Source organism: Ovis canadensis, chromosome 3, assembly GCF_042477335.2.
Source record: "Ovis canadensis isolate MfBH-ARS-UI-01 breed Bighorn chromosome 3, ARS-UI_OviCan_v2, whole genome shotgun sequence".
NCBI lineage: Eukaryota > Metazoa > Chordata > Mammalia > Artiodactyla > Bovidae > Ovis > Ovis canadensis.
The window spans coordinates 224,756,700-224,779,245 of NC_091247.1; the positions used below are offsets into that span (position 1 = coordinate 224,756,700).

The window sequence follows — 22,546 nt, forward strand, 5'->3', positions numbered from 1 at the left end:
TAAAAGCATCAATGTAAGGAACTTTTTCTATATAAGTGGTTAGTGTTTTCACGCAAATACAAACCAAGGATGTGATAGAGACCTGCAGGCAGGCTGCTTTCTCATGGCTGGGGAGGGGACAGGAACTGAGGCCTAAATAATGTGAAGGACCTCGGAGGAGTTAAGAGCCTTGGGGTAGGGTTGGGAAGGAGGAGCGTTCTTGCAGGAACTGCCAGGGCCAGAACTCTGCAAGGTGACAACCGGCAAGTTCATGGGTGGATTGTCTGAGCTCACCAGGCTCCCAGGGCTGTCAGGAACGCCTCCCCCTGTCTTTGCTTGTGCACTCCTGCGTCCTTTTACAGCAGGCCTAGCTGTCCACTGACCCCAGGCAGAGCCTGGGCACTGAAGATGGGCTCCAGGCTGGCAGGAGTGAAGGGAGCAGAAATGAATAATCCCCCCCACCCCGGAAGCGGAGATCCAGCCGACTCCAGGGGGCCGGGTTGGGTGACTGGGAAGCTGGGCTGGGCCTCGAGGACTGGATAGGAGCCCGCCCAGAGGAGGCGTCTGGGCCTAGGCCGTCCCAGACTTGGCTCTGTGCGAGAAGTGGGCCGGGCGGGGAGAGGGGGGCTGGAGAGGGGGAAAGAGAAGGTCTCGAAGTTCTTGGGAGGTGGCCTGGGTCCGAGGCCCCCGGATGGTCCGAGGCCCCCGGATGGCCCGAGGTGGGACTCTGGGTTCGAGGCCGGCCATCGCCAACCAGCACTGGGCCTCACTCTGGGCACAGCCGGCCGGGCCTCAGTTTCCCCCCGGCGTGGATCGCGGGGCCTAGTGAGTCGTGGGCGGGGAGGGGTGAGGGCGGTAACTCGAGCCGCCCAGGCGGGGTCTCTCAGCTCCCGCGGCCACGTTTAGCGGCCCGGACGGACGGAGGCCTGGGGTCCGGAGTCGAAATGGCCCCGGGCCAGCCCGCGGGCCGCGCTCCTGGGCTTCGGGGGCGTGGAGGTGAGAGCGGGCCCGGCGGGCTCGGGAGGAGGCGGCCCCGGGAAGGCGTGGCCCGCGGGGACGTGGCGGGGCCGCTCCCCGCGCGATGGGGAAACCAAGGCGGCAGCCGCGCCCAGAGTCTGCGGCGCTGGCCGCGGAGCTCCCGGTGAGGCCACCCCGTTTCTGGGCGACAGCGGGTCAGACACCCCCACCCCCCCGCGGCGGCCATGGCCAGTGGGTCCCACGCCCCAGCCCGCCGATCCTCTAACAAAGAATCTAGAAAAATGCAGTGCAGCGGATTCCCGCCGGGGTTGCAATGCGGGCCTCGTTAACCGGGGAGGCGGGTGGGGAGGAGACGCCCTTCCCTGGGGAGCGGAGACAGTTAGGTCGGCTCCGGATCTCCTCTCCGCGCCCCAGTGCTGGACGGCCGGGAGGTGAGGCTACTGCTCAAGGAACCAACCATCTGTGTTATTCTCTTCCTTCTCCTCCAACCACCAACGGAGACCGGCCCAGCCCCCATCTCAGGACCCTGCTTGCTTCTCTCCATAGCCCTTATCAAGACGGGTCTTCACGTTATTTAATTAATTTAAAAAGACACTAATTATTATTTATTTTTGTCTTTTTTTTTTTTTTACACTGTGCCTCCCCCTCGTAAATGTGGTTTTCAGGAAGGAGGGGCTTTATTTTGTCCACTATTGTATTCAATTGTTTAAACAAATACTTTCTGAGGGCCTCCCCAAGCCCTGCAAAGGGCTGGATATTGGGGAGGTTCCACCGGAACCAAGTCCAGGTGGTTGGTTCTAGACATTCTGCGGCTGCGGACAGGGCTGTAAACACAAAGGAGATCATTGTGGGATGAAGGCTGCTGTTGGGTCACCTTAGATCAGACCACCTTCCTGATCAGGACCACCTTACATATAGTGATCAGGGCAGGCCTCTCAAATTAGGTCACTTAAAGACCACAGATAAACTATGTGGCAAGTACTAAAAGGGAAAAGCAACAAGCTATGTGGGTACTTAACTCTGACCTAGCCTTAGAGGGCAGGGTGCTGAGGTCCAAAGAGTGATGATCAGGATGATGGGACTGAGATCCTTAAATTGCTCCCAAGTGCAGGGCCTGGGTGGACCTATGTGCGTATGTGTATTCTGGGCAGGGCAGTAGATTATCAGGGGTCAGGGAAGGCTTCCTGGAGGAGGTGGTGGTTTCATTTGACCTGAGGCTGAATAGGAAGCTGAGTAGGAGTAAGTCCAATCCTTTAGGATGGATTGACTGTATTTGAATTCTTTTGCAGGTGTCCTGGAAACCACGTAGTCAAAGGGCTGAGCCGTGTGGCCAGACAAGAGAGGCCCCCACCCCTGCCCAGGGAGCTCTGCGGGTAAGTGGGTCACTGCCAGGACTTGCCCCCACAAAGAGGTGAGGGAATCAGGAGACCAGGCTCTGCTTCTCACTGGCCACGTGATCCTGGGAAGTTCACCTTCACTGTTCTGGTCTCAGTTTTCTGTGAGTCAGGAGAACAGTTGGATTATATGCCACTTGTGTGGGTTTCCCTGGTGGCTCAGATGGTAAAGAATCTGCCTGCAACATGGGAGACCTGGGTTCGATCCCTGGGTCGGGAAGATCCCCTGGAGAAGGAAATGGCAACCCACTCCAGTATTCTTGCCTGGAGAATCCCATGGATGGAGGAGCCTGGCAGGCTACAGTCCATGGAGTCACAAAGAGTCGGACACAATTGAAGTGACTTAGCACACACATATGGGGCACCAACATTTGGTAGTTGAGGTTGATCCTACTCCACCACGCCCTGTGTTTGTACTTGTTTCCTGAGAAGGTCCCTATCTGAACCCACACTGATCGAGGAATGAGGCAGGCCTGCCCCAGCACAGCCCTATCTGGCCCTGCAGGCAGCTAAAGGACTACTGTGCTATCAAATGAGAGGCCAACAGGGACCCACGGAGCCCATGGAAACCCTGGATTTTGGCTTCAGGGTTGGAGCTAAGGGGCCCTCAGATTAGGGGGTGATGTAAGCAAAGTGGTTTTTAAGAGTCTGGTTTTTATGAGTCCATTTCAGCCCAGCTGATGCCTTTTCCTTTGGGTTTTAAAAAGCTGTTCACAGCCCTGCCATACTTCCTGGTCTGACACAAATGACATTTTCCTTTTCTCTGAGTCCTCTGATAACCAAGTGTGTGTTTGTTTGTTTGTTTTTGCATGATCCTCACAACCCTTTGAGAACAAAGGCAGGGAGACTAGCCCACTTCACAGATGGAGACACTGAGAACCTCAGGGCACAGAAAGTAAGAAGAGGCCACCGGGCTGGGGCCCAGGTCTCCTCCAGAGCCAGGACTCTTTTTCCCACGGGGTGCAAGCACCACCTCCCTCTCTGATCGCTGTTTGCCTCTGTCATCTCACAGTTCTCATGGGAGCCATGAAGTTGAATGAGAGGAGTGTGGCCCACTATGCACTGAGCGACTCCCCGGCAGACCACACAGGCTTCCTGCGCACCTGGGGAGGCGCAGGGATGCCACCCACCCCCAGTGGTGCTGGCCGAAGGTGCTGGTTTGTCCTCAAGGGCAACCTGCTGTTCTCCTTTGAGAGTCGAGAGGGCCGGGCGCCTCTGAGCCTCGTGGTGCTGGAGGGCTGCACGGTGGAGCTGGCCGAGGCTCCAGTGCCTGAAGAGTTTGCCTTCGCCATCCGCTTCGACGCTCCTGGGGTGCGCCCACACTTGCTCGCGGCAGATGGGCCGGCGGCCCAGGAGGCCTGGGTGAAGGCGCTGTCCCGGGCCAGCTTTGGCTACATGCGCCTGGTGGTGCGAGAGCTGGAGAACCAGTTGCGTGAAGCCCGCCACAGCCTGGACCTGCACCGCCGCTCATCCTGGAAGGCCGTTTCCAGCCGCTGCAAGCCCCAGGCTCCTGACTGCTGGTCTGGCCTGAAGAACGGCCACTCCCTCTCCAGAGACTGCAGCCCAATGGGCTTGGTGGAAGAAGTGGGCAGCCGGCCAGCAGGGCGGGGCTTGGCCGAGTGGGAGCTGCAGGGCCCTGCCAGCCTTCTCCTAGGCAGGGGGCAGAGCCCCGTGTCCCCTGAGACCTCCTGCTTCTCTACCCTGCATGAGTGGTACGGCCGGGAGATTATGGAGCTGAGGCGGGCCTGGCTGCAGAGGGCCCAGGAGAACCAGCCAGAATGCAAGGACCAGGACAGACCCTGAGCCTGGGCCCTTCAGGTTCAGCCCCTGTCCTGCTGGTCAGGACGCCAGGGCCAGTGCTTTTTCAGGAGTTTAAGGTTTTACAGGTTCTTTTTTCTTTTTTTTTAAACTGGTTTCTGAAGTTGCTTTTGAGGTGAGCACTTTCCTTCCTGCTTTTTTAGTTTTTTTCCCCCAGGTTCCAAGTCCACCTTCATACCTAGAGGGAACTGCGAAATCATTAACTTTCAACCCATTTATTTCCTGAGGCCCAGAGAGGAGAGGTGGCTTGCTCAGCAGTCACAAGGCAAGACTCAGGTCTGCTGACTGTGCTGGACTGTCCCTCTCTCAGGGGATTTAATGAAGTGGGTTATATCACATGACCACAGGTCACTCCGCCTTCACCTGTACGATTCTACAGTTTCCAACATGGGGAATCTTGTGTAAATACCCGAAGTTGCCTGCAGTGTTGGCTTGAGGGACTGACACTGTCAGAAAAAGTGGATTTACTGTGTCACAGGGGTTTCTGGGGCCTGGCTCCTCCTGAGTGGTGAGAAGATTGAACATGGTGGGACCCCTATCCTGCAGTGAAGACAGGGCCCTTTGGAGAGAGAGGGCCTTTAGCTAGTAAAGAGGGATTTATCCTGATTAGAAAGTGTTAGGGCCCCTCTTCTTTCCCTGACTGCCCTGTCAGCAGATGGTGCTGGTCACTGCCTCAGGAGGGGCCAGTAGCTTTTGTGTTAGCAGAAACTCTGTCCTCAACTGCCAAGTGGGAAGCTGAAGTGGGCTCCCTGGGAAAGTCAGTGACTTTGAATTTCAGTCCTGGGCATTTTAGGAGCTTGGACATAGGATTCCTGGCACCCTGTGATCAACTCTTCTCTCTTGACTGGGTCCCTAAAGGTATTCCCGATTCAGAAACCCCTTCAGTCTTTCTTATTACCCAGCATGTATCTGCCAAGACCCTCTGGTTTCTACTGTCACCAACATGGTGCCAAGCATTTTCTTTACCAGTTGTTGTGAGAGGCAAAGTGACTGGGTAGACAGGGCCAGAGGCCGATCAGCCTGGCATCCTAAGGATTCTGGTAGCAGCGGCTGGATGGAAGATTCAGAGCCTGGTCCAGTATACACAATCTCTCCCTTAGCCTCTTTCCCTCACTGGGGTTTTATGAGACCTGAGGAGGGGCCAACTAGGCCTAGAGTCTTCAGCTTAAGAGCCTCTTTCAGTCCAGGAGGCTGCGATGCTGCCCAGGGTCCAGGACCTGCTCCAAGGAAGCTAGGTTTGTTTCCTAAGAAGAGAGGCTACCTTCCTAGCCCTGTTTGGGAGCCCCACAGCCTGTATCTCTTGTTTTATACGCAGATATTATAGGGTTTTTGGTTATATTTATTGTCACAGTGCTTTTTATATGATTAAAACACCATGTTTATTACTTGTATTGGTTCTTTTTTAGCAGTTTGTGTGAAAGCCCCCATTCCCCCCCTTTTCAGATATATATTCCCCCTTTTCAGATATATTTTCCATTTCGTTGTACATAACATATACCGTGGCATGAAATAAATTTCCAAAATCATTTCAGTAGCACAAGTAATAAATTTGAACTGTATTTTTTAAGTGTTTAAAAAATACGACAGTTTGAAGTTCAGTTAAACTGGTCTTTCATTTCAGTAACTCCCTGCTCGGCCAAGCCCTGGTTGTCCCGGGTGCGGGAACAATAACAGAAATCTGCAAGTTCCACAAGAACAACCCCAGTCAGATGGTCCCACTCACCAAGCCTGGAATGAGGGGTGTACCCGGCCCTTGGCGTCATCCTCGTGACGTCACCATGTGCCGCAGCAGGAACTAGGCGCACTGCGCAAGTCTGTGAGCCGGACCTCTCGTTTGATATCTACAGACTCGCGAGGCTTGGGCGGCGTTCTTCCTGAGGGTGTCACTGGGGCCGGGCAGTGGGGTACTGGGGCCCGGACTAGGGGCGGAGCTGGGAGATGGCGTCAGGAGCGGCTCGGTGGCTGGCGTTGGTACGCGTCGGATCTGGGGCTTCCCGAAGCGGGCTGAGCCTGAGGAAAGGTGGTGATGTCTCCGCCGGACGGAGCTGCTCAGGTCAGAGTCTGGTACCGACGAGGTCGGTCATCGTTACTCGCAGCGGCGCCATTTTGCCCAAACCGGTGAAAGTGAGTGTCTGCCTGGAGGCGGGGCGAAGGGGCCGAGGCCAATCATTGTGGGGAGTGTGTGCAGGTTGACGCTGATCGACAGGAGCAAAGGCCAGTCGAACGACTGCCTTAGAGCGGAAACCGTATCAAGGACAAAGTTTTGCGCTGATGCACTGACAGTTTTGACAAGTGGGTGGAAGTGGCTGGTTGAGTTAGTGGTCGCTGTTGAGCCGGGTACAGGGAGACAGAAGATGGGGGTCAAGAGCGGAGAAAGGTGGCACTTTGCACTAGTTCATCCGGAGGAGCGCAGTGCCCTGGCTCTTTGGAGCCAAAAGACTCGGCTTTATGCATACAGTATAGACAAGTCTTGTTACGTCTCTACTTCGTAGTTGATGGGATGAAAAACGAATTTGTAAATAAACGGTTCCTGGGACAGACCTTATCATTTTGTGTTTGGACCTAGTATTTAATTCATGTGACTAGGTGTGCAGGGAATTATTACAGTCTGTTTTTACAAGTGAAAAATGAGGGGCCAGAGTAGTGAAGCCAGTGTGCAAAGCTAACAGCTGAGTTAGGTTCTGAAATTCAGACTTCCTGTGGGTCCAGCTCCCACCACCAGATCCTGTTTTCCCATTACTGAGTGTTGTTACATGCCCTCAGTACCCTTGGAGTTTTTTCAGTAAAATAAGAACAATCCCTTATACAAGGGTTTTTTTTTTTTTTTTTTTTTTTTTTAATTCCAGGGCTGTGTGAGAGTTACAAAACAAAAACAAATTACTTTAAAGCTATTTTGGCCGACGCAAGCTTACACAGAATGAGTTCAAGCCTGTTTCACAGCAAGAAACAGGGTCCATGTTAGGGGAAAGCTGCCTTTAAAGAGGCACGATTGAAAAACATTTTTTTGCGGGGGGAACCCCTGTAAGGAAATAATGAGAGGAAATGTTGAGATTTTATTGGAACATCCCAAGTCTATTTAAAGTCTTTTACTATAACGACATACTCAATTTTCAAAATACACCTGTTTCTAAAATGTAATATAGTGAAGTCAAATTTGTCAGGCACCAGGGAACCAGTTAAAGAACTGTACAGAATCTCTCTTAAGTATACATGTTCATAATTTTGTAATCCATTTGCATGTATTTAGTAACTTAACCCAAGCAGAACTGAACTATTATTTCCCTAGTCCACCTCCTAGTACTTTCTCACTTGTTTAAAAGCATCTGCAAGTAATTAATAGCTAGTGCCCTAATTTTTAGATGTCTGGAAGAGTGCCTTGTCTTTTTCTTTCTGGTAGACAGTTTGATGGCCATAGAATCACTTTATCTTTTCTTCTAATCATTTTTCTTGCTCCAAATTTTTCCAAGGACTTTAAAATCAAGTTGCTTATGATAAATCTGAGGTCCACAGGAGGGAATGCCCCTGAGAGGGCCAGGCCCTGTGTGGTCTTGCCAGTGGGCCCTGGCGCTCACAGCCAGCACTCTTGACTCTCTGCAGATGTCCTTCGGCCTTCTCCGCGTGTTCTCCATTGTGATCCCCTTTCTCTATGTTGGGACACTCATTAGCAAGAACTTTGCTGCTCTACTTGAGGAACATGACATTTTTGTTCCAGAGGACGATGACGATGATGACTGACAGGTAAGATTTGCTTCTCCCCCACATGTGGACCAGGAGCCCGAAGTGGGGTGGAGCATCAGAACTGTGATGTGGTTTGGACACTCCAAGCAGGAGCACAGACTTTTAATGAATAGACACACTTGCTGACTAATGTCTTTTATGTCACCTTTTCTCTATGTTGGATGAAGGAAATTATCTTATAGACTTACAAATTCACTGGGATCTCTTCTAACCAGCTTGAATCCCAACCACCCTTTTCTATTTGCCTTTTGAAAGTGTTAGTCGCTCAGTTGTGTCTGATTTCTTTGTGACCCTGATGAACTGTAGCCCTCAAGGTTCCTCTGTCCATGGAATTCTCCAGGCAAGAATACTGAAGTGGGTAGCCATTCCCTTCTCCACGGAATCTTCCCTTCTGACCCAGGGATTGAACGCTGGTCTCCTGCATTGCAGGCAGATTCTTTGCAGTTTGAGTCACTAGGGAAGCTCATTTGCCCTTTGTGTACCCTCAATTCTCTCAACCCACAAACTTTGTAGATAATTTAATATGCCTTACACACCCATCACAGCTTCATTTCACCAGCTCCACACTGAAATTTAGAAACTACAGGCCCTTATCAGTGAGCTCGTTACCAGTAGTCTGTACACAGGCGCTGCAGCCTGGCTCACACACTGCTCACAAACCTTTCCCCAGGGCCAGATCCATTCAGCTTTCTTGTGTTGACTTCCAGTGCCCTAGTATGTGCTGACTGGCTGTATTATTGTTGTAAATAAGTACCCTCCTGACTCTTTGGTCTGGTTTTTAAGGCTTGGCATGATCTGGTTACACCTGTTATTCCAGCCTCATCTTCCATATTAGCTTCCACATAGCTATCCCCGGTTATTCACTGTTTCTTGAATTCCCCCCCCTCTTCCCCACTCCCAGGCAGTAGCAGCCCATCGTTCCTCCTGACTGAAAGGCTGTTTCCCACTGTGCTGTTTCTGCCAGTTCTTCACTATCTTTGATGAAGGTGTCTTTCCTCATCCCTCCACTTGAAAGTGACTGCTCTGCCCCCTTACTGATCAGTACCTCTTGTGGTATTCAGGATTATACTCTTAAGATATACCCTAAACTCCACTCGACTACATTCTTGGTGCAGGAAACTTTTTTTTTAATATCTTTGGGGCCCCAGTGCAGGGTCTGGTGAATGTAAATATTGAATGAATAACTGAATGTACTCAAAGCTGCCTTTCTCCTGCCATATTTGGTAGGGCCTCTGTGGAATTCTCTTTCAGTATATGGTTAGAGGTCTGTTCTGTCAGCCAGTTCATTGCTGCTTTCCTTTTTTGCAGGGCCTGGAGGAAGGACAGAAAGGAGAAAGCCCTAACTTAAGAAATGGTGATGCTTGCAGCCTCTCCTCCTTTCCCATCCATAGATGGGCCCGGGGAAAGCCCTCAGCCTCCCAGTCCCAGTGAAGACCCCTGCATGGTCTGCGACCACAGCCCAAATCCCCAGGCTCTGGGAGGTTCCTGGAAATGTGCTGTCCACTGAGCATAATCAGATTATGAAAAAACAAAATAAACATCAGCTCTGTGTGAAGATGGCTGAAGTCTCTCGAGTTGGCTGTAGCTGCAGTTTCTTGCCCCTGCCGTCCTATCTCTTATCTGCTGAACAAATAGGTCTTTGATTTACAACCCAGGGTCTTCAGGCCCCTGTGGATCCACAGAGGAATCTGGGAACCCGGGACAAATTTTCATTATTTACCAAAGCCTAACAGCTGCACCGGGTAACTAAGGCTGAAGCTTTTGTGTTGAGTAACACTGGCTAGCTATTACATACAGTCAGAAGCAGCTTTGAGTGTTTAAATAAGTCCTTGAGAAATAACCACTTTTTAGCAAAAGGTGGGTTCCTTAGCTGAAAAAATAATAAAGGGGTTGTTGGTGCTAAAAAATTTGGGACTCCTCAGGGTGACTGTACCTACAGATACTGAAGCCCCTTCTCCAGCATTTAGACTGTCCAGGGATGGAAAAGACCACCACCGCCCAGAGCAAACAGTTCTTTCAGTGGGGTCAAAATGTATTCTTGTCACTTGAGCTACACCTCAATTCACAAAGGGAATATTTCTGTTCTGTGTGTGCACTGAACAGCTGTGTCTCTAGCAGAATGCCTGAGAAGGAAGTTAACTGCATTTTAAGGACCAGCACTGTTGCAAATAGAGGGCTAGCCTGCTGAGCAGACATTTTCTTCAGAATCCAGGGAAAAATAGCCCAGCTTGTCAGCTCTACCTCTCAGCCTCTTGGTGCTGCTCTAACCCTTTCCAATAGTAAGAGCTGGTTAAATTTGGACAATCTGTGGCATTACACCAAGCTATCCACTCCTGGTGGCTATAGAAATAGTGAAGTTAACGAAGCCATCCAGCACCATACCCAGAATGACAGTTTCTGAGCAGATGGCCTCTTCCTTTTGTTTACCGACATGCAAGGCTCAGAGAAAAGAGAATCTAATTTACTGGAAACACCACACTTCAGGAAAAGGGAAAGAACAGGTGGTGTGTATACCGGACCCAACTTGTTCAGACAAAAAGTGAGAGACTGCAGAAGTACAGCTTCCCACTGGGAAACCAATGGAATATCCTGAAACGACCGTCATATATTGAGTTTATTTTTGCTTTAAAATATTTAAATAGCAACATGCACCTTTTCCATTGAGTGATTTCACGGGTCGTGCCCAACATAGAACTTGGACAGGAAATCCTTTGGCCTTGGTGCTTCTGTTTCGTGGAAAAACCGCATAACATGTGTCCGCTGCTTCCACACGTTAATTGTTTCTTCCAGTTCCATCTTTCCCTGTACAAGTGAGGGGACAGGTCTCAGTCAGGAGTGGCTGGGTGGAAGGAACAACACTGAAGGCCAGAGTTAGATCATCTAGCACTGACTTTTTGAGTGACCTTGGGCAAGTAATATGCCCTGTCCAGACCATAGTTTCTGCATCTGGAAAATGAGGTGGTAGACTAAATAATCTCTGAGGCCTGTTAAATATATATATTTTTAACCCTTTGGCTGACTGGTTCCAAGGGGATAACTTTCGGCCACCAGGCCTGTGCCCCGTGACTGCCTAACCTGACTGGCTTAACATGTGCCATTCTTTCCACGTTACTGGCCCACGCTGAAGTTGCCACTGATGCTAGTGAGACAGACCAGAGAGACGGAATCAAGCCCACAATCTGACTCCGCTTACTCGGCCAACTGGCCTCTTCTGGCTGTAAACTGGCAACGTGGTGAAGCGGTAACTTGCATGAATGAGGTTCAAGAAGAATTCAAACTTCCCTCTTTTTTTAGTTTTAAAATGCAAACCCCAGTGAATTTTCCCTTGAATAATCTTACAATCTATTTAACCAGGTGAGAACCTCCAATCAACTGTTCCTTTGAAACACTAGGTAACGGTTGCTGACCCAGTTGTTGCTTTTAAACTTGGTGATAAAATAGTCATCTGGAAAGCTCTGGACAAGATGATTCCTCTTTTAAATCAGTCAGGGAGCGTCAGTTACCTTAATTACCAGAAGATCAACCACCCTGGGGTCTGTGACGTGCGCATTCTTCTTAAACATTTCCCGGACTTTATCCCGTCCCTGTTTCACAGAGATGTCTAGCTGGAATAAATGCACTAGAGAGAAAACACCATTCAGGGTAGAGATGGTTAAAATGTGCTTTTAAAACACTGAGTCAGTGTCACTCACTGAATACACAGGTTGCCCATTCACTCCATTCACCAAATATCAGCCTGACCCTAAGCGAGCTACTTGAGGATGTGAAGAAGCGTGAGATACGATGCTATCTCAGGAACTTAAGTTTTGTTTGGGGAAACAAGCCCACTGCATTTGAAGAGGCAGCACAGCACAGCTCAAGAATATGAATAATCTGGGTTCAAATCCCAGCTGTGCCGTCTATCAGCTCTATGATTCTGTATACATTAACTTCTCTCTGCCTGAGAGTATTTATTTGCTGGTGAAACGAGGAGAGCAGCACATATTAACTCCAGAGCGGCTGTGAGGATTCTGAGAGAAGGAAAGATGCTTAGGCCAGTGCCTGGCATGGAATAAGCTCTCAATAAACGTCAGCATTATTATTGCAAAGAACAACTGGCAAGAAATGCAGGGCTGACATTAACATACAATGATATGGTGTAGGTTTGTGTACCATGCAAACTTAAGAGCCGAGGGAGACTGCTGAGTGTGCAGGTAGGGAAAGGTGGCAATCCAGCAGGCAGTTACTACCATGTTAGGTTTACCAGGGGGAAGGAGAGGGAAGTGTAAGATGTAACAGCTCCTGCTTTCTAGGTCTTAAACCCACCAGTGCAAATACTGAAAAAGTCACAGTATTCAGTAATCCCTGATTAAGTGCTAAAACAGTGGGACAGACTCAATGACCTGGGAGTCCGACAAAGCATGTATGTCTTTGAAAATTAGGTTTTAGTCATTTTATTCTCATTTTCTGGCAGTTGGCCTTCAGTGGATTTGCTGATGACAAAGACATGAATGAAGCCTTGTACGGTAGGTAGATGGGATGAGGGGAGAAGGGGGTACATGAGGCTAAGCGGACAGCATAACCAGGCTCATGGGCTAGAATGAGCACTGTGGTTGAGACCAGCGGGCTCACTGGTGAGAATACCCTGCGGTATGGCCATTCCTGTGACAGGTCCACTCTAGTCTATGGAGCTATCACAGCCAGCTCTGAAAACCAGGAGGGCCATCTCGTGACTGAATTAACCAACAACAAAGTGTGAATCTTTAATTATACAGGTAGCTTAGTGACAGCAATAGAAAAATAAAGCTGCTGCTGAGGGAAAGACCATGCCAAGCTGACTCAACCAAAGAATAAGCAAAAGCAGAATCTAACAGGAGAAACTGCATCCCAGCTTTACAGGGAAGTGTTAACAGAGGGTAGAAGATCACATGAGAAAGAGAAAGTCTCCAGTGGGGTGCTGGAGCAGCCTGCCATGATGCGCCAGTTATACGCAGCTCTTGCCAAATGTGCCGTCAGCGACTTCACTGAGAGCCTAAAGTCAACCGTGGGGGGAGTATTCACGGCACTGAACATGGCAGCGGCTTTCCTGGTGGTCCAGTGGTTAAGAATCCGCCTGCCAATGAAGGGGACACAGGTTCGATCCCTGCTTCAGGAAGATCCCACACGCTGGAGCAACTGAGCCCCTGCACCACAACTATTGAGCCCACGCGCCTCGGGCCCATGCTTCCGGGCTAAGAGAAGCCCGCGCCACAAACAAGAGTAGCCTCAGCTCTCTCACGGCAACTAGAGAAAGCCCGTGAGCAGCCACGAAGACCCAGCACAGCCAAAACACACCACAGTATCACATTAGGAATTTTAGAAAGGGGCCAACAAAGAGACAGGAAGACAGAGACGCAAATTAATGCAAACTAACATGAATCCTGAACGTTGGGATCTTACCACTGGAGCACTGTGGGGACTTGCCTGAAGTCGGACAGCTGATCCCTGGCAAACGCAGGCCAAGAACCCAGGTTGCTGGCTCTTTAATTTACAATTTTGTGTTCTTTAAAGAAAAGGAGTATAAGGAATCTTCCCCTGCTGTCAGTGCTTACCTTTCCTACATTTTCATACTAGAATTCAGTTCAAAATAGGAGAAAAAACCAAGGTGTCTCTATGCACACGAGGGGAGCTGTGTCCACCCGACTCCCATTCCCCAAGGTCTCCAGAACCACACACCAGCACACTGGGTGTTATGAATCTTCTCAGGAAAATGTTCACAGGCACAAAGGCAAAGTTTTGCTTACAGTGTTGCTCAAGGACACCGCAGTGCCCATCCTCTCAGGTTAAGAATCCTTGTTTCTAAGGAGACAAATGCCATAGCTTTGACCCAGCTGTCCTCCTCCTGTCGCACCCCCCTGAACACACCCCTTCACCACTGAGAAAGGCTGTGGGAAGCGAAACAGGAACAGCTAAGCAACAGTCTGCTGAACTGTTTTTTGGTCTAAATCCATGGTCGTCAAACCTGTGATGATTCTGCCCACCAGAACATTGGGCAACGTCTGGAGGCATCTTTGACGGTCACAGCGAGGGGGAAGAGTGCTGATGGCGCCACTGGGTGGGAGGCCAGGCATGTTGCTGAACATCCGACAAGGCACAGGGCGGTCTCCACAACAAGGGCCACCCGGCACAGATGCTGCTGTCGAGAAGCCCTGGGGGAAACCAATTCCAGCTGCTCCCTCTCAACTCACAGATTCCTGGCTTACTCTTAGAATCCTAAATATTTTAATTTCAATTTTAAGAACATCTGTGAGGCTCAAAAGGAAGATATGAAAGTGCCCCTTCTGGATGAAAGGGACTTCCACGGTGCGTGTCTTCAAGTTAGTTCAGGCTTTTCTGAGTCAGGAAGGCTCGACACATTAGGAAGGAAGACACTGGGACAGTTTTCAGTCATTTGCTCCACTTCATTTTGGGAGCATTTATACCAAGTGCCAGGAGATTCTTAGGTGGGAAGGTAGCATGGTGTGATGAAAAAGAGCATGGGATCTGGGGTCAAATGAGCTGGGTAAGGTCTCCACACCATCATGAACTATGACCTTGGCTGGGGTACAACCTCCTCGTCTGTTTCCTCATCTAAAACATAGGAGAGAAAATAACCTCTGACCTCACTCCTTTAAAGGAATGTGGTAAAAATCAAGTGACAACATCTTATCAACAGTAAAGTACTGATACAGGGTTAACTGTCGAAAATTTCAGCACTTATTTCTCATACCTCTATTATATTTGGAGTTTTAATGATCTGGTTATATGCCTACTTTCCTGACTAGACCATAAGACTCTTGAAGGCAGGGTTGTGTTTTAATCACTTTTCTATCTCTCTAGGTATCTAGTACTGACCCTGTAGTACAAGAAGTACCCAATGAAATAGGAATTTAAATGAATAGTTTCTATAGAAATTCTCTGTTACACTGTAACCAGCAAGCAGCCAGTATTATTTTTTTCACAGGAGGGAAGCTGGGGTGGTTTGGTTCTGTGCTTCCATGCAGAGGCAACCACCCAGGCAAATGGTAGTCTGTTCCAAGTGTGCAGCATAACTGGGCCCTGTGAGATTCAGGGAAGACCACAGCAGGAGCCGAGCTAAGCATCACAGCTGACAATCAGGGTCTGATGGTGTGATGTGAGACAAGCTGACGTGCCTCAGTTTTCTCATCTGTAAGCCAGGGAAACAACTGGAACCCACACTACAATGAGGCCTCTGGCATAGTGCCGGGCCATATGTTTGCATTTCAATGAATGTTGTGTGTGTGTGTGTGTGTGTTCCATTACTCAGTCGTGTCCAAATCTTTGTGACCCCAGACTGTAGCCCACCAGGATCCTCTGTCCATGGAATTCCCCGAGCAAAACTACTGGAGTGAGCTGCCATTTCCTCTTCTAGGGTATCTTTCCAACCCAGGGACTGGACCCAGGTTTCCTGCATCTCTCTGCACTGGCAGGCGGATTCTTTATCACTGAGCCACCTGAGAAGCCCCAGAGAATGTTGCTCAGGCCAGTGTGTACACTGGTGTCACGATATGCATCACTGGGGATTTCAGCTGAGGATCCAACTAAGGATTGGGAATAAGCAGAAGTATAGTATTGATATTAACTAACATAATAATTATTAGGCAATTGTGCAATCTCAAAAGTGACAGAATGATCTTGGTTCATTTCTAAGGCAAACCATTCAAAATCACAGCAATCCAAGTCTATGCCCCAACCACTAATGCCAAAGAAGCTGAAGTTGAATGGTTCTATGAAGCCCTACAAGACCTTCTAGAACTAACACCCAAAAAAGATGTCCTTTTCATCAAAGGACTGGAGTGCAAAAGGAGGAAATCAAGAGATACCTGGAGTAACAGGCAAGTTTGGCCTTGGAGTACAAAATGAAGCAGGGCAAAGGCTAACAGAGTTTTGCCAAGAGAATGCACTGGCCATAGCAAACACCCTCTTCCAACAACACAAGAGACGACTCTACACACGGACATCACCAGATGGTCAATACTGAAATCAGACTGATTCTATTCTTTGCAGCAAAGATGGAGAAGATCTATACAGTCAGCAAAACAAGACTGGGAGCTGACTGTGGCTTACATCATGAACTCCTTATTGCAAAATTCAGATTTAAACTGAAGAAAGTGGGGAAAACCACTAGACCATTCAGGTATGACCTAAATCAAATCCCTTATGATTATGTGGAAGTGACAAATAGATTCAAGGGATTAGATCTGATAGACAGAGTGCCTGAAGAACTATGGACGGAGGTTCCTAACATTGTACAGGAGGCGGTAATCAAAACCATCCCCAAGAGGAAGAAATGCAAAAAGGCAAAATGGCTTTCTGAAGAGACCTTACAAATAGCTGAGAAAAGAGAAGTGAAATGCAAAGAAGAAAAGGAAAGACATATCCATCTGAACGCAGAGTTCCAAAGAAGAGCAAGGAGAAGTAAGAAAGCGTTCCTAAGTGATCAATGCAAAGAAACAGAGGAAAACAATAGAATGCGAAAGACTAAAGAGTTCTTCAAGAAAATCAGATATACCAAGGGAACATTTCATGCAAAGATGAGCACAATAAAGGACAGAAATGGTAGGGACCTAACAGAAGATATTAAGAAGAGGTGGCAAGAATATACAGAAGAACTGTACAAAAAAGATCTTCACGACCCAGAAAACTACAATGGTGTGACCATTCACCTAGAGCCAGACATCCTGCAGTGTGAAGTCAAGTGGGCCTTAGAAAGCATCACTACAAACAAAGCTAGTGGAGGTGATGGAATTCCAGTGGAGCTATTTCAAATCCTGAAAGATGATGCTGTGGAAGTGCTGCACTCAATATGCCAGCAAATTTCGAAAACTCAGCAGTGGCCACAGGACTGGAAAAGGCCAGTTTTCATTCCAATCCCAAAGAAAGGCAATGCCAAAGAATGCTCAAACTAGTGCACAACTGTACTCATTTCACATGCTAGTAAAGTAATGCTCAAAGTTCTCCAAGTGAGGCTTCAACAGTACATGAACTGAAAATTTCCAGGTTTTCAAGCTGGATTTAGAAAAGTCAGAGGAACCAGACAGAGATCAAATTGTCAACATCTGTTTGATCATAGAAAAAGCAAGAGAATTTCAGAAAACCATCTCCTTCTGCTTCACTGACTGTGCCAAAGCCTTTGACTCTGCGGATCACAACAAACTGGAAATTCTTGAAGAGATGGGAATTTCTCTTGAGAAATCTGTATGCAGGTCAAGAAGCAACAGTTAGAACTGGACATGGAATAACGGAATGATTCCAAATTGAGAAAGGAGTACGTCAAGGCTGTATATTGTCACCTTGCTTATTTAACTTATATGCAGAGTATATCATGAGAAATGCCAGGCTGGATGAAGCACAAGCTGGAATCAAGATTGCAGGGAGAAATATCAATAACCTCAGATATGCAGATGACACCACCCTTATGGTAGAAATTAAAGAAGAACTTAACAGCCTCTTGATGAAAGTGAAAGAGGAGTGTGAAAAAGTTGGCTTAAAACTCAACATTCAGAAAACTAAGATCATAGCATCTGGTCCCATTACTTCATGGCAAATAGATGGGGAAACAATGGAAACAGTGTCAGACTTTATTTTTTTGGTCTCCAAAATCACTACAGATGGTGACTGCAGCCATGAAATTAAGATGGTTGCTCCTTGGAAGGAAAGCTATGAGCAACCTAGACGGCATATTAAAAAGCAGAGACATTACTTTGCCGACTAAGGTCTGTCTAGTTAAAGCTCTGGTTTTTCCAGTAGTCATGTATGGATGTGAGATTTGGACTATAAAGAAAGCTGAGCACCGAAGAATTGATGCTTTTGAACTGTGGTGTTAGAGAAGACTCTTGAAAGTCCCTTGGACTGCAAAGAGATCCAACCAGTCTATCTTAAAGGAAATCAGTCCTGAATATTCATTGGACTGATGCTGAAGCTGAAACTCCAGTACTTTGCCCACCTGATGCGAAGAACTGACTCACTAGAAAAGACCCTGATGCTGGGAAAGATGAAGGCAGGAGGCGAAGGGAACGACAGAGGATGAGATGGTTGGATGGCATTACTGACTCAATGGACATGAGTTTGAGTAAGCTCCAGGAGTTGGTGATGGACAGGGAAGCCTGGCATGCTGCAGTCCATGGGGTTGCAAAGAGTTGAATACAACTGAGCGACTGAACTGAACATAATAATTACAATGATGAATGTTAGATATGAATGAATGTTAGTTATTATCAATACTTTTACTTATTCCCCATCTTTAGTTTGGATCCTCAGCTGAAATCTTGTGGTGGATATCATGACACCAGCGTACACAGGCCTGAGCAAACAAGCTGCAGATTACTGATCCTCCACACAAAGATGCTGCACCCCCTTGGCCCCACTACATGGACTCTCCCCTGCTCTACAGGCTCCTATAATCCCCTGGTTTCTCCTCCTCTTCTCAGGACCCTCCTGACTCTGGGCTTATCTTCTCAAACAGTATTTGAGGGACAGTCTTGGAGGGTGTTGGTTCTGAATTAACTGAATACCTGGGTTCTAGCCTCAGTTCAGCCATTGATGTTTTACCCTTTGCAAAGTATTCTTCCTGTCATCTGGGTCTTGTTCCCCACCTCCTGTCCTCCCTGCAACAAGAAAACATTCTTGGGTACCCACGAAGTGTTCTGCCAGGCAAACCTATTTTCTAAACATCTGCATTTGAATACACACACCACCTCACACACTAGCGACTGTCACTGCCCTATACTTATCCATCTGTTCCCTGGAGGTCTGTGAATTTGTAGTCTCTGAGCCCACGGACCACTCAAGTTTCTCCCTTCCTTGTATCCTATGGGTTTCAAGTTTAAATTCTGATCCTTGAAAACCTCTTAAAAAGTCAGCCTGAGGGCAGTGACACTGTGGAGCAGACACAGCTCTCATACAGTAAAGAGCTGGGTTCTGCATGGAAAGTAAGCCCTATCAATAACAGTAACAATAGCAAGACAAGAGGAGCTGCCAGCATTTAAGGAGTGTCTCAATGTCAGACCCTATGCCAAGTACTTTAGATGCATAAACTTATTTAATAGAGCAACTGTCTGAAGAAGGTACTATTATCATTCTACAGATGAGGAAACTGAGGCATAGTGAGATGAAATAGCTTGCTCATGGTAACACAGCTAGTAAGGGCCAGGGTTTGGAGGCAAGTCCACATAACTACATTCTCCTGCTTCTCACACACAGGCAAGGAAGCGGCAACCCTGAGAGCTCTGGTGCTCAGGTCACTTAAAAACACGTCTCCTCTCAAACCACCAGTGGCGGCCTCCATTAAAACACACTTCTCCAGCGGATCTTTCCAACCCAGGGATCGAACCCTGGTCTCCAGCATTGTAGGCAGATTCTTTATCGACAGAGCTAGCAGGGAAGCCCTAAAACACCGTAAGTCAGATTAGACAATTACAAAATATGGACAGTGCCTGACATTTGTACTGCCCTTGACACTTTGCCCAACTTTTCTTTGGTCAGGGACACTGGGCAGCAGCACTGATGGAGATGCCAAGACAAAATCTCTCTGAACCCAGGGAACTTATGTCTAAGTCCTTTAGGAGGACAGACTGGTTCTCTGACATCTAAGTGAAGACAGGAGTTCTGGTGCAAGCAGGGAAAGGAGTTCCTAAGGAATATTAGGGGCCTGTGGAGCTGGGTAAAAAGACCTGGGAGACTGCAGAAGGAGGCCACCTAAACCGGAGGGACTGGAAAAGGCACCACCATCTTTCTGGATGACCTTGGGAAACTCACTTCCCTTCTCCGGTACTGTTTCTTTGCGGTCGATGTGGGAACCAGGTGGTCGCTGAAACCCCACAACCCTTCTGTTTATATAACCTAATGGGAATCTGTAAATACATTCAGGAACTCGAGTAGGGCTCCAGATCCACCAGGGGCGGGCCCTCGGCCGTGCACAGATCACTTCGACTCTAAGTGCCTCGACTGCTTCATCTACAAAACGAAGTGTGTCACTGACAGTCCCTGCTCTCCCTCCCAAGGGTTCAGGAAGAACTAGGGGGCCAAACAGCGAGGGCTCCTAGAAACGCGGTTCCGACCCACAGCACGGCTGGTATGGCCCCCGCGCAGCCGCCAGGTCAGGTCCACCAAGGCTCGTGTGACCCTACTCGCCTGAAGCGCTCGGAATCACCTCTGCTCAAGTTGGTGACCTCAGCTCGGCCCGGCAGAAATGGGAGGCCGGGACGGCTGCGACCTTGGGCGGCTGCCTCCCGGGCCCCGCGTGAGCCGCTGCCTCTCACCAGTGTTCGGCACCTCTCGATACCAGGCGCGGTAGAGCTCGCGCACCCTCCGCTTGGCCTCGTTCATGTCCCGACTGAAAATAGGCTTCACCGAGGTGCTGGCTGCAACAGCAGCCTGCCGGAGTCCACTCGCCGCCATCTTGCTGAGAAAATCACTTCCCAGCTCCACCCCGTTTCAACCTGTAAGTGCAGCCGAGGTACGAATCTTCTTTCTCATTGGCTAGAACTTAAAGTCCCGCCCCTAAATGCCACTGGTGGGCGGGTAAACGGATACAGAGCTCTCTGATTGGCGGGGAAACCCCTCTCTCTGGGTGGAGACAGGCAGGTGTAGGCTGCGCATGCTCACCTGCGGAATCGTACGGTCTGCCGTTGGGCGTCCTAACTGTTGCTCGACCGCGCAGACAGGGGGCGCTCAGGCCCAGACTGGCGGCAGTGCCCGAGCCTGCTGCCCGGCGTCCACTGCATCACGCCCGCGAACCGCTCCGGGTGCTGCTGTGGTAACGTACATCGGCGCGCGCTTCGTGGAGCTTCTATATCAGCTCGCCACGCTCGGGTCACGGGCCCTCCTGAGGTAGATAATGGCGCCTGGGCTGCTGTGTCGTCGGCCTGGCCCCTCTGCAGATTTTCTGCAGCTGTTTTTCCCCACCTTTAAGCCAACTCTTTCGAAGCTCAGTATAGAAGTGCACGCGCTCTCCTGGCCTTGAGCTTCTTTGTGCTTCTCCCCAGCCCAGGGAGGTAGCTTATATCATCTGTTCCCATTTTAGATGGGGACGTTTTCATCCCAAACTCTGGATGAAATTCTGTGAAAACAGCCCAGAATTTTGGAGCTGGAAGGAACCTTGGGTCGTCCATTCTGGGTACCTCTCTTTTTCCTGGTATTTTTCTATTATTTATTTATTTAGTTTTCAGCCACGCCTGCGTGGCAGTGGGGTCTCAGTTCCCCGACCAATGGCCCCTATAGTGGAAGCTTAAAGTCTTAACCACTGGACTGCTGGGGAAGCCCCTTTCCTGACATTTGTCTACTGAGGCTATCTCTGAACGTCAGGGGGAGAGCCTAGAAGAGTAAAAGGAAAAATAACAGCTAACAACATATCAGGCGGTGGGTAGATATTGTTAGTCTTCCTTCATCTTCTAGACCAGGTAGGTCCTGTTAGCACCCCCATGTTACAGGTGAGGAAGCTGAAATGGTGCAGGCTAGGTTACTTGCCATTTTAGGTTCTGCCCCAGACTGACTGCTGTCTGGAGTCTTATCTATCTCGTCTGGAGTCTGTCTATCTCTTCTGGAAATGCATTTGACAAACACCTTATGAGTGTTAGGGAAGGAGAAGTCAGGGCTGAACTTGGCTTTGAGACCTCAGCCACCATAGGGGATGGACCTGCATCTAGCCTAGTCTTTCCCATTGTAAAGGATAAAAAACTGGATTTCTCCCCTTGTGCTATTTTTTTAGTGTACATTGAAATGAGTCGTGTGTTTAAAGAAAGCATGTAACGTGTAAGTTATAAGGGATAACAGAATGGGAACTTTTGAACTTCAATACCCGCCTCAAGAAGTTGTAGTACAGTTAAGATTTATGTAAAGTGTTCAGTTCAGTCGCTCAGTCATGTCCAACTCTTCGTGACCCCAGGCCTCCCTGTCCATCACCAACTCCCAGAGCTTGCATTTAAAGTGTACGGTGCTCCTGTTAACCACTGTTTTACATTCTTCAGGCACATTAACTAGTTGAAGCTTCCCGACACACCTGTGAGATAAATGCTGTTATACCATTTTACAGATTAGAAAATTGAAACACAGTGGCCAAGTTACTTGACGATATTGGGCTGAGACCCAGGTAGCTGACCTGGTTTGAGCTCCTGCCTCCTCTAGGAGTAACCGCTATCATGAATTTAGTGTTTAATATTCTTATCCATTGAAAGAAAGTAAGGTCTGGACTTCCGTGGTGGCCCAGTGGTTAAGAATCTGCTTGCCAAATGGATTTGATCCCTGGTCCAGGAAGATTCCACATGCCTCCAGGCATCTGGGGCTTCCCTTGTGGCTCAGCTGGTAAAAAGTCCACCTGCAATGCGGGAGACCTGGGTTCGATCCCTGGGTTGGGAAGATGCCCTGGAGAAGGAAACAGCTACCACTCTAGTATTCTGGCCTGAAGAATTCCATGGACTGTATAGTCCATGAGGTCGCAAAGAGTCGGACACGACTGAGCGACTTTCACTTTTCTTTCTAGGCGTCTAAGCTGCCGGGCCCTAGCACCCGGGAGCCACAACTACTGCAGCCTGCACAGCTGGAGCCTGCGCTCTGCTGCAAGAGAAGCCGGTGCTGTGAGAAGCCCACGTACCACAACGGGAGGAAAGCCCACATGCAGCAAT

The 22,546-nt window shown here is 49.0% G+C and overlaps 4 protein-coding genes across 14 annotated transcripts in view; 2 read left to right on the forward strand and 2 right to left on the reverse strand.

Annotated features, from left to right (window-relative positions):
- The window catches only part of NAGA (alpha-N-acetylgalactosaminidase), a 19,536-nt gene extending 13,230 nt beyond the window's left edge, over window positions 1-6,306 (reverse strand). For 2 of the 6 annotated variants that reach the window (XM_069586119.1, XM_069586123.1), the window contains exon 1: window positions 5,893-6,020. The gene's annotated coding sequence lies outside the window, so the exon portion shown is untranslated. Of the gene's footprint in view, window positions 1-5,892 lie in introns of all 6 variants that reach the window. The other 4 variants (XM_069586120.1, XM_069586117.1, XM_069586121.1 and 1 more) reach the window with 4 other exon arrangements.
- On the forward strand, window positions 494-5,717 carry PHETA2 (PH domain containing endocytic trafficking adaptor 2). 5 transcript variants are annotated; one of them, XM_069586125.1, is made up of 3 exons: window positions 494-804; window positions 2,247-2,330; window positions 3,364-5,717. In XM_069586125.1, the coding sequence occupies exon 3, from the start codon at window positions 3,369-3,371 to the stop codon at window positions 4,152-4,154; it is 786 nt and encodes a 261-aa protein (XP_069442226.1). In that variant the 5' UTR covers window positions 494-804; window positions 2,247-2,330; window positions 3,364-3,368; the 3' UTR covers window positions 4,155-5,717. The 5 variants fall into 5 exon arrangements, with proteins under 5 accessions (XP_069442226.1, XP_069442227.1, XP_069442230.1 ...); XM_069586126.1 differs by having other exon boundaries at window positions 529-975; XM_069586129.1 differs by having other exon boundaries at window positions 594-698.
- On the forward strand, window positions 5,768-9,462 carry SMDT1 (single-pass membrane protein with aspartate rich tail 1). Its single transcript, XM_069586133.1, has 3 exons — window positions 5,768-6,293; window positions 7,767-7,907; window positions 9,216-9,462. The coding sequence occupies exons 1-2, from the start codon at window positions 6,108-6,110 to the stop codon at window positions 7,902-7,904; spliced, it is 324 nt and encodes a 107-aa protein (XP_069442234.1). The 5' UTR covers window positions 5,768-6,107; the 3' UTR covers window positions 7,905-7,907; window positions 9,216-9,462.
- NDUFA6 (NADH:ubiquinone oxidoreductase subunit A6) lies at window positions 6,982-20,368 on the reverse strand. 2 transcript variants are annotated; one of them, XM_069586131.1, is made up of 4 exons: window positions 20,186-20,354; window positions 11,411-11,526; window positions 10,560-10,709; window positions 6,982-9,218 (listed from the first exon to the last, which is right to left on the reverse strand). In XM_069586131.1, exons 1-3 carry the CDS (start codon window positions 20,322-20,324, stop codon window positions 10,578-10,580), a joined length of 387 nt encoding a protein of 128 aa, XP_069442232.1. In that variant the 5' UTR covers window positions 20,325-20,354; the 3' UTR covers window positions 6,982-9,218; window positions 10,560-10,577. The 2 variants fall into 2 exon arrangements, with proteins under 2 accessions (XP_069442232.1, XP_069442231.1); XM_069586130.1 differs by lacking the exon at window positions 6,982-9,218 and having other exon boundaries at window positions 10,504-10,709; window positions 20,186-20,368.
- Window positions 20,369-22,546: the final 2,178 nt, after the last annotated feature.

Bases quoted from the DNA above. Each gene is read 5' to 3' on its own strand.
- PHETA2 (XM_069586125.1), top strand. From the start codon at position 3,369: ATGGGAGCCATGAAGTTGAATGAGAGGAGTGTGGCCCACTATGCACTG.
- NDUFA6 (XM_069586131.1), bottom strand. From the start codon at position 20,324: ATGGCGGCGAGTGGACTCCGGCAGGCTGCTGTTGCAGCCAGCACCTCG. The intron at 11,527-20,185 runs GTGAGAGGCAGC...TTTTCTCTCTAG, and splicing joins TCGAGAGGTGCCGAACACTG to TGCATTTATTCCAGCTAGAC. The intron at 10,710-11,410 runs GTAACTGACGCT...TCACTTGTACAG, and splicing joins TTGATCTTCTGGTAATTAAG to GGAAAGATGGAACTGGAAGA.
- SMDT1 (XM_069586133.1), top strand. From the start codon at position 6,108: ATGGCGTCAGGAGCGGCTCGGTGGCTGGCGTTGGTACGCGTCGGATCT. The intron at 6,294-7,766 runs GTGAGTGTCTGC...GACTCTCTGCAG, and splicing joins TTTTGCCCAAACCGGTGAAA to ATGTCCTTCGGCCTTCTCCG.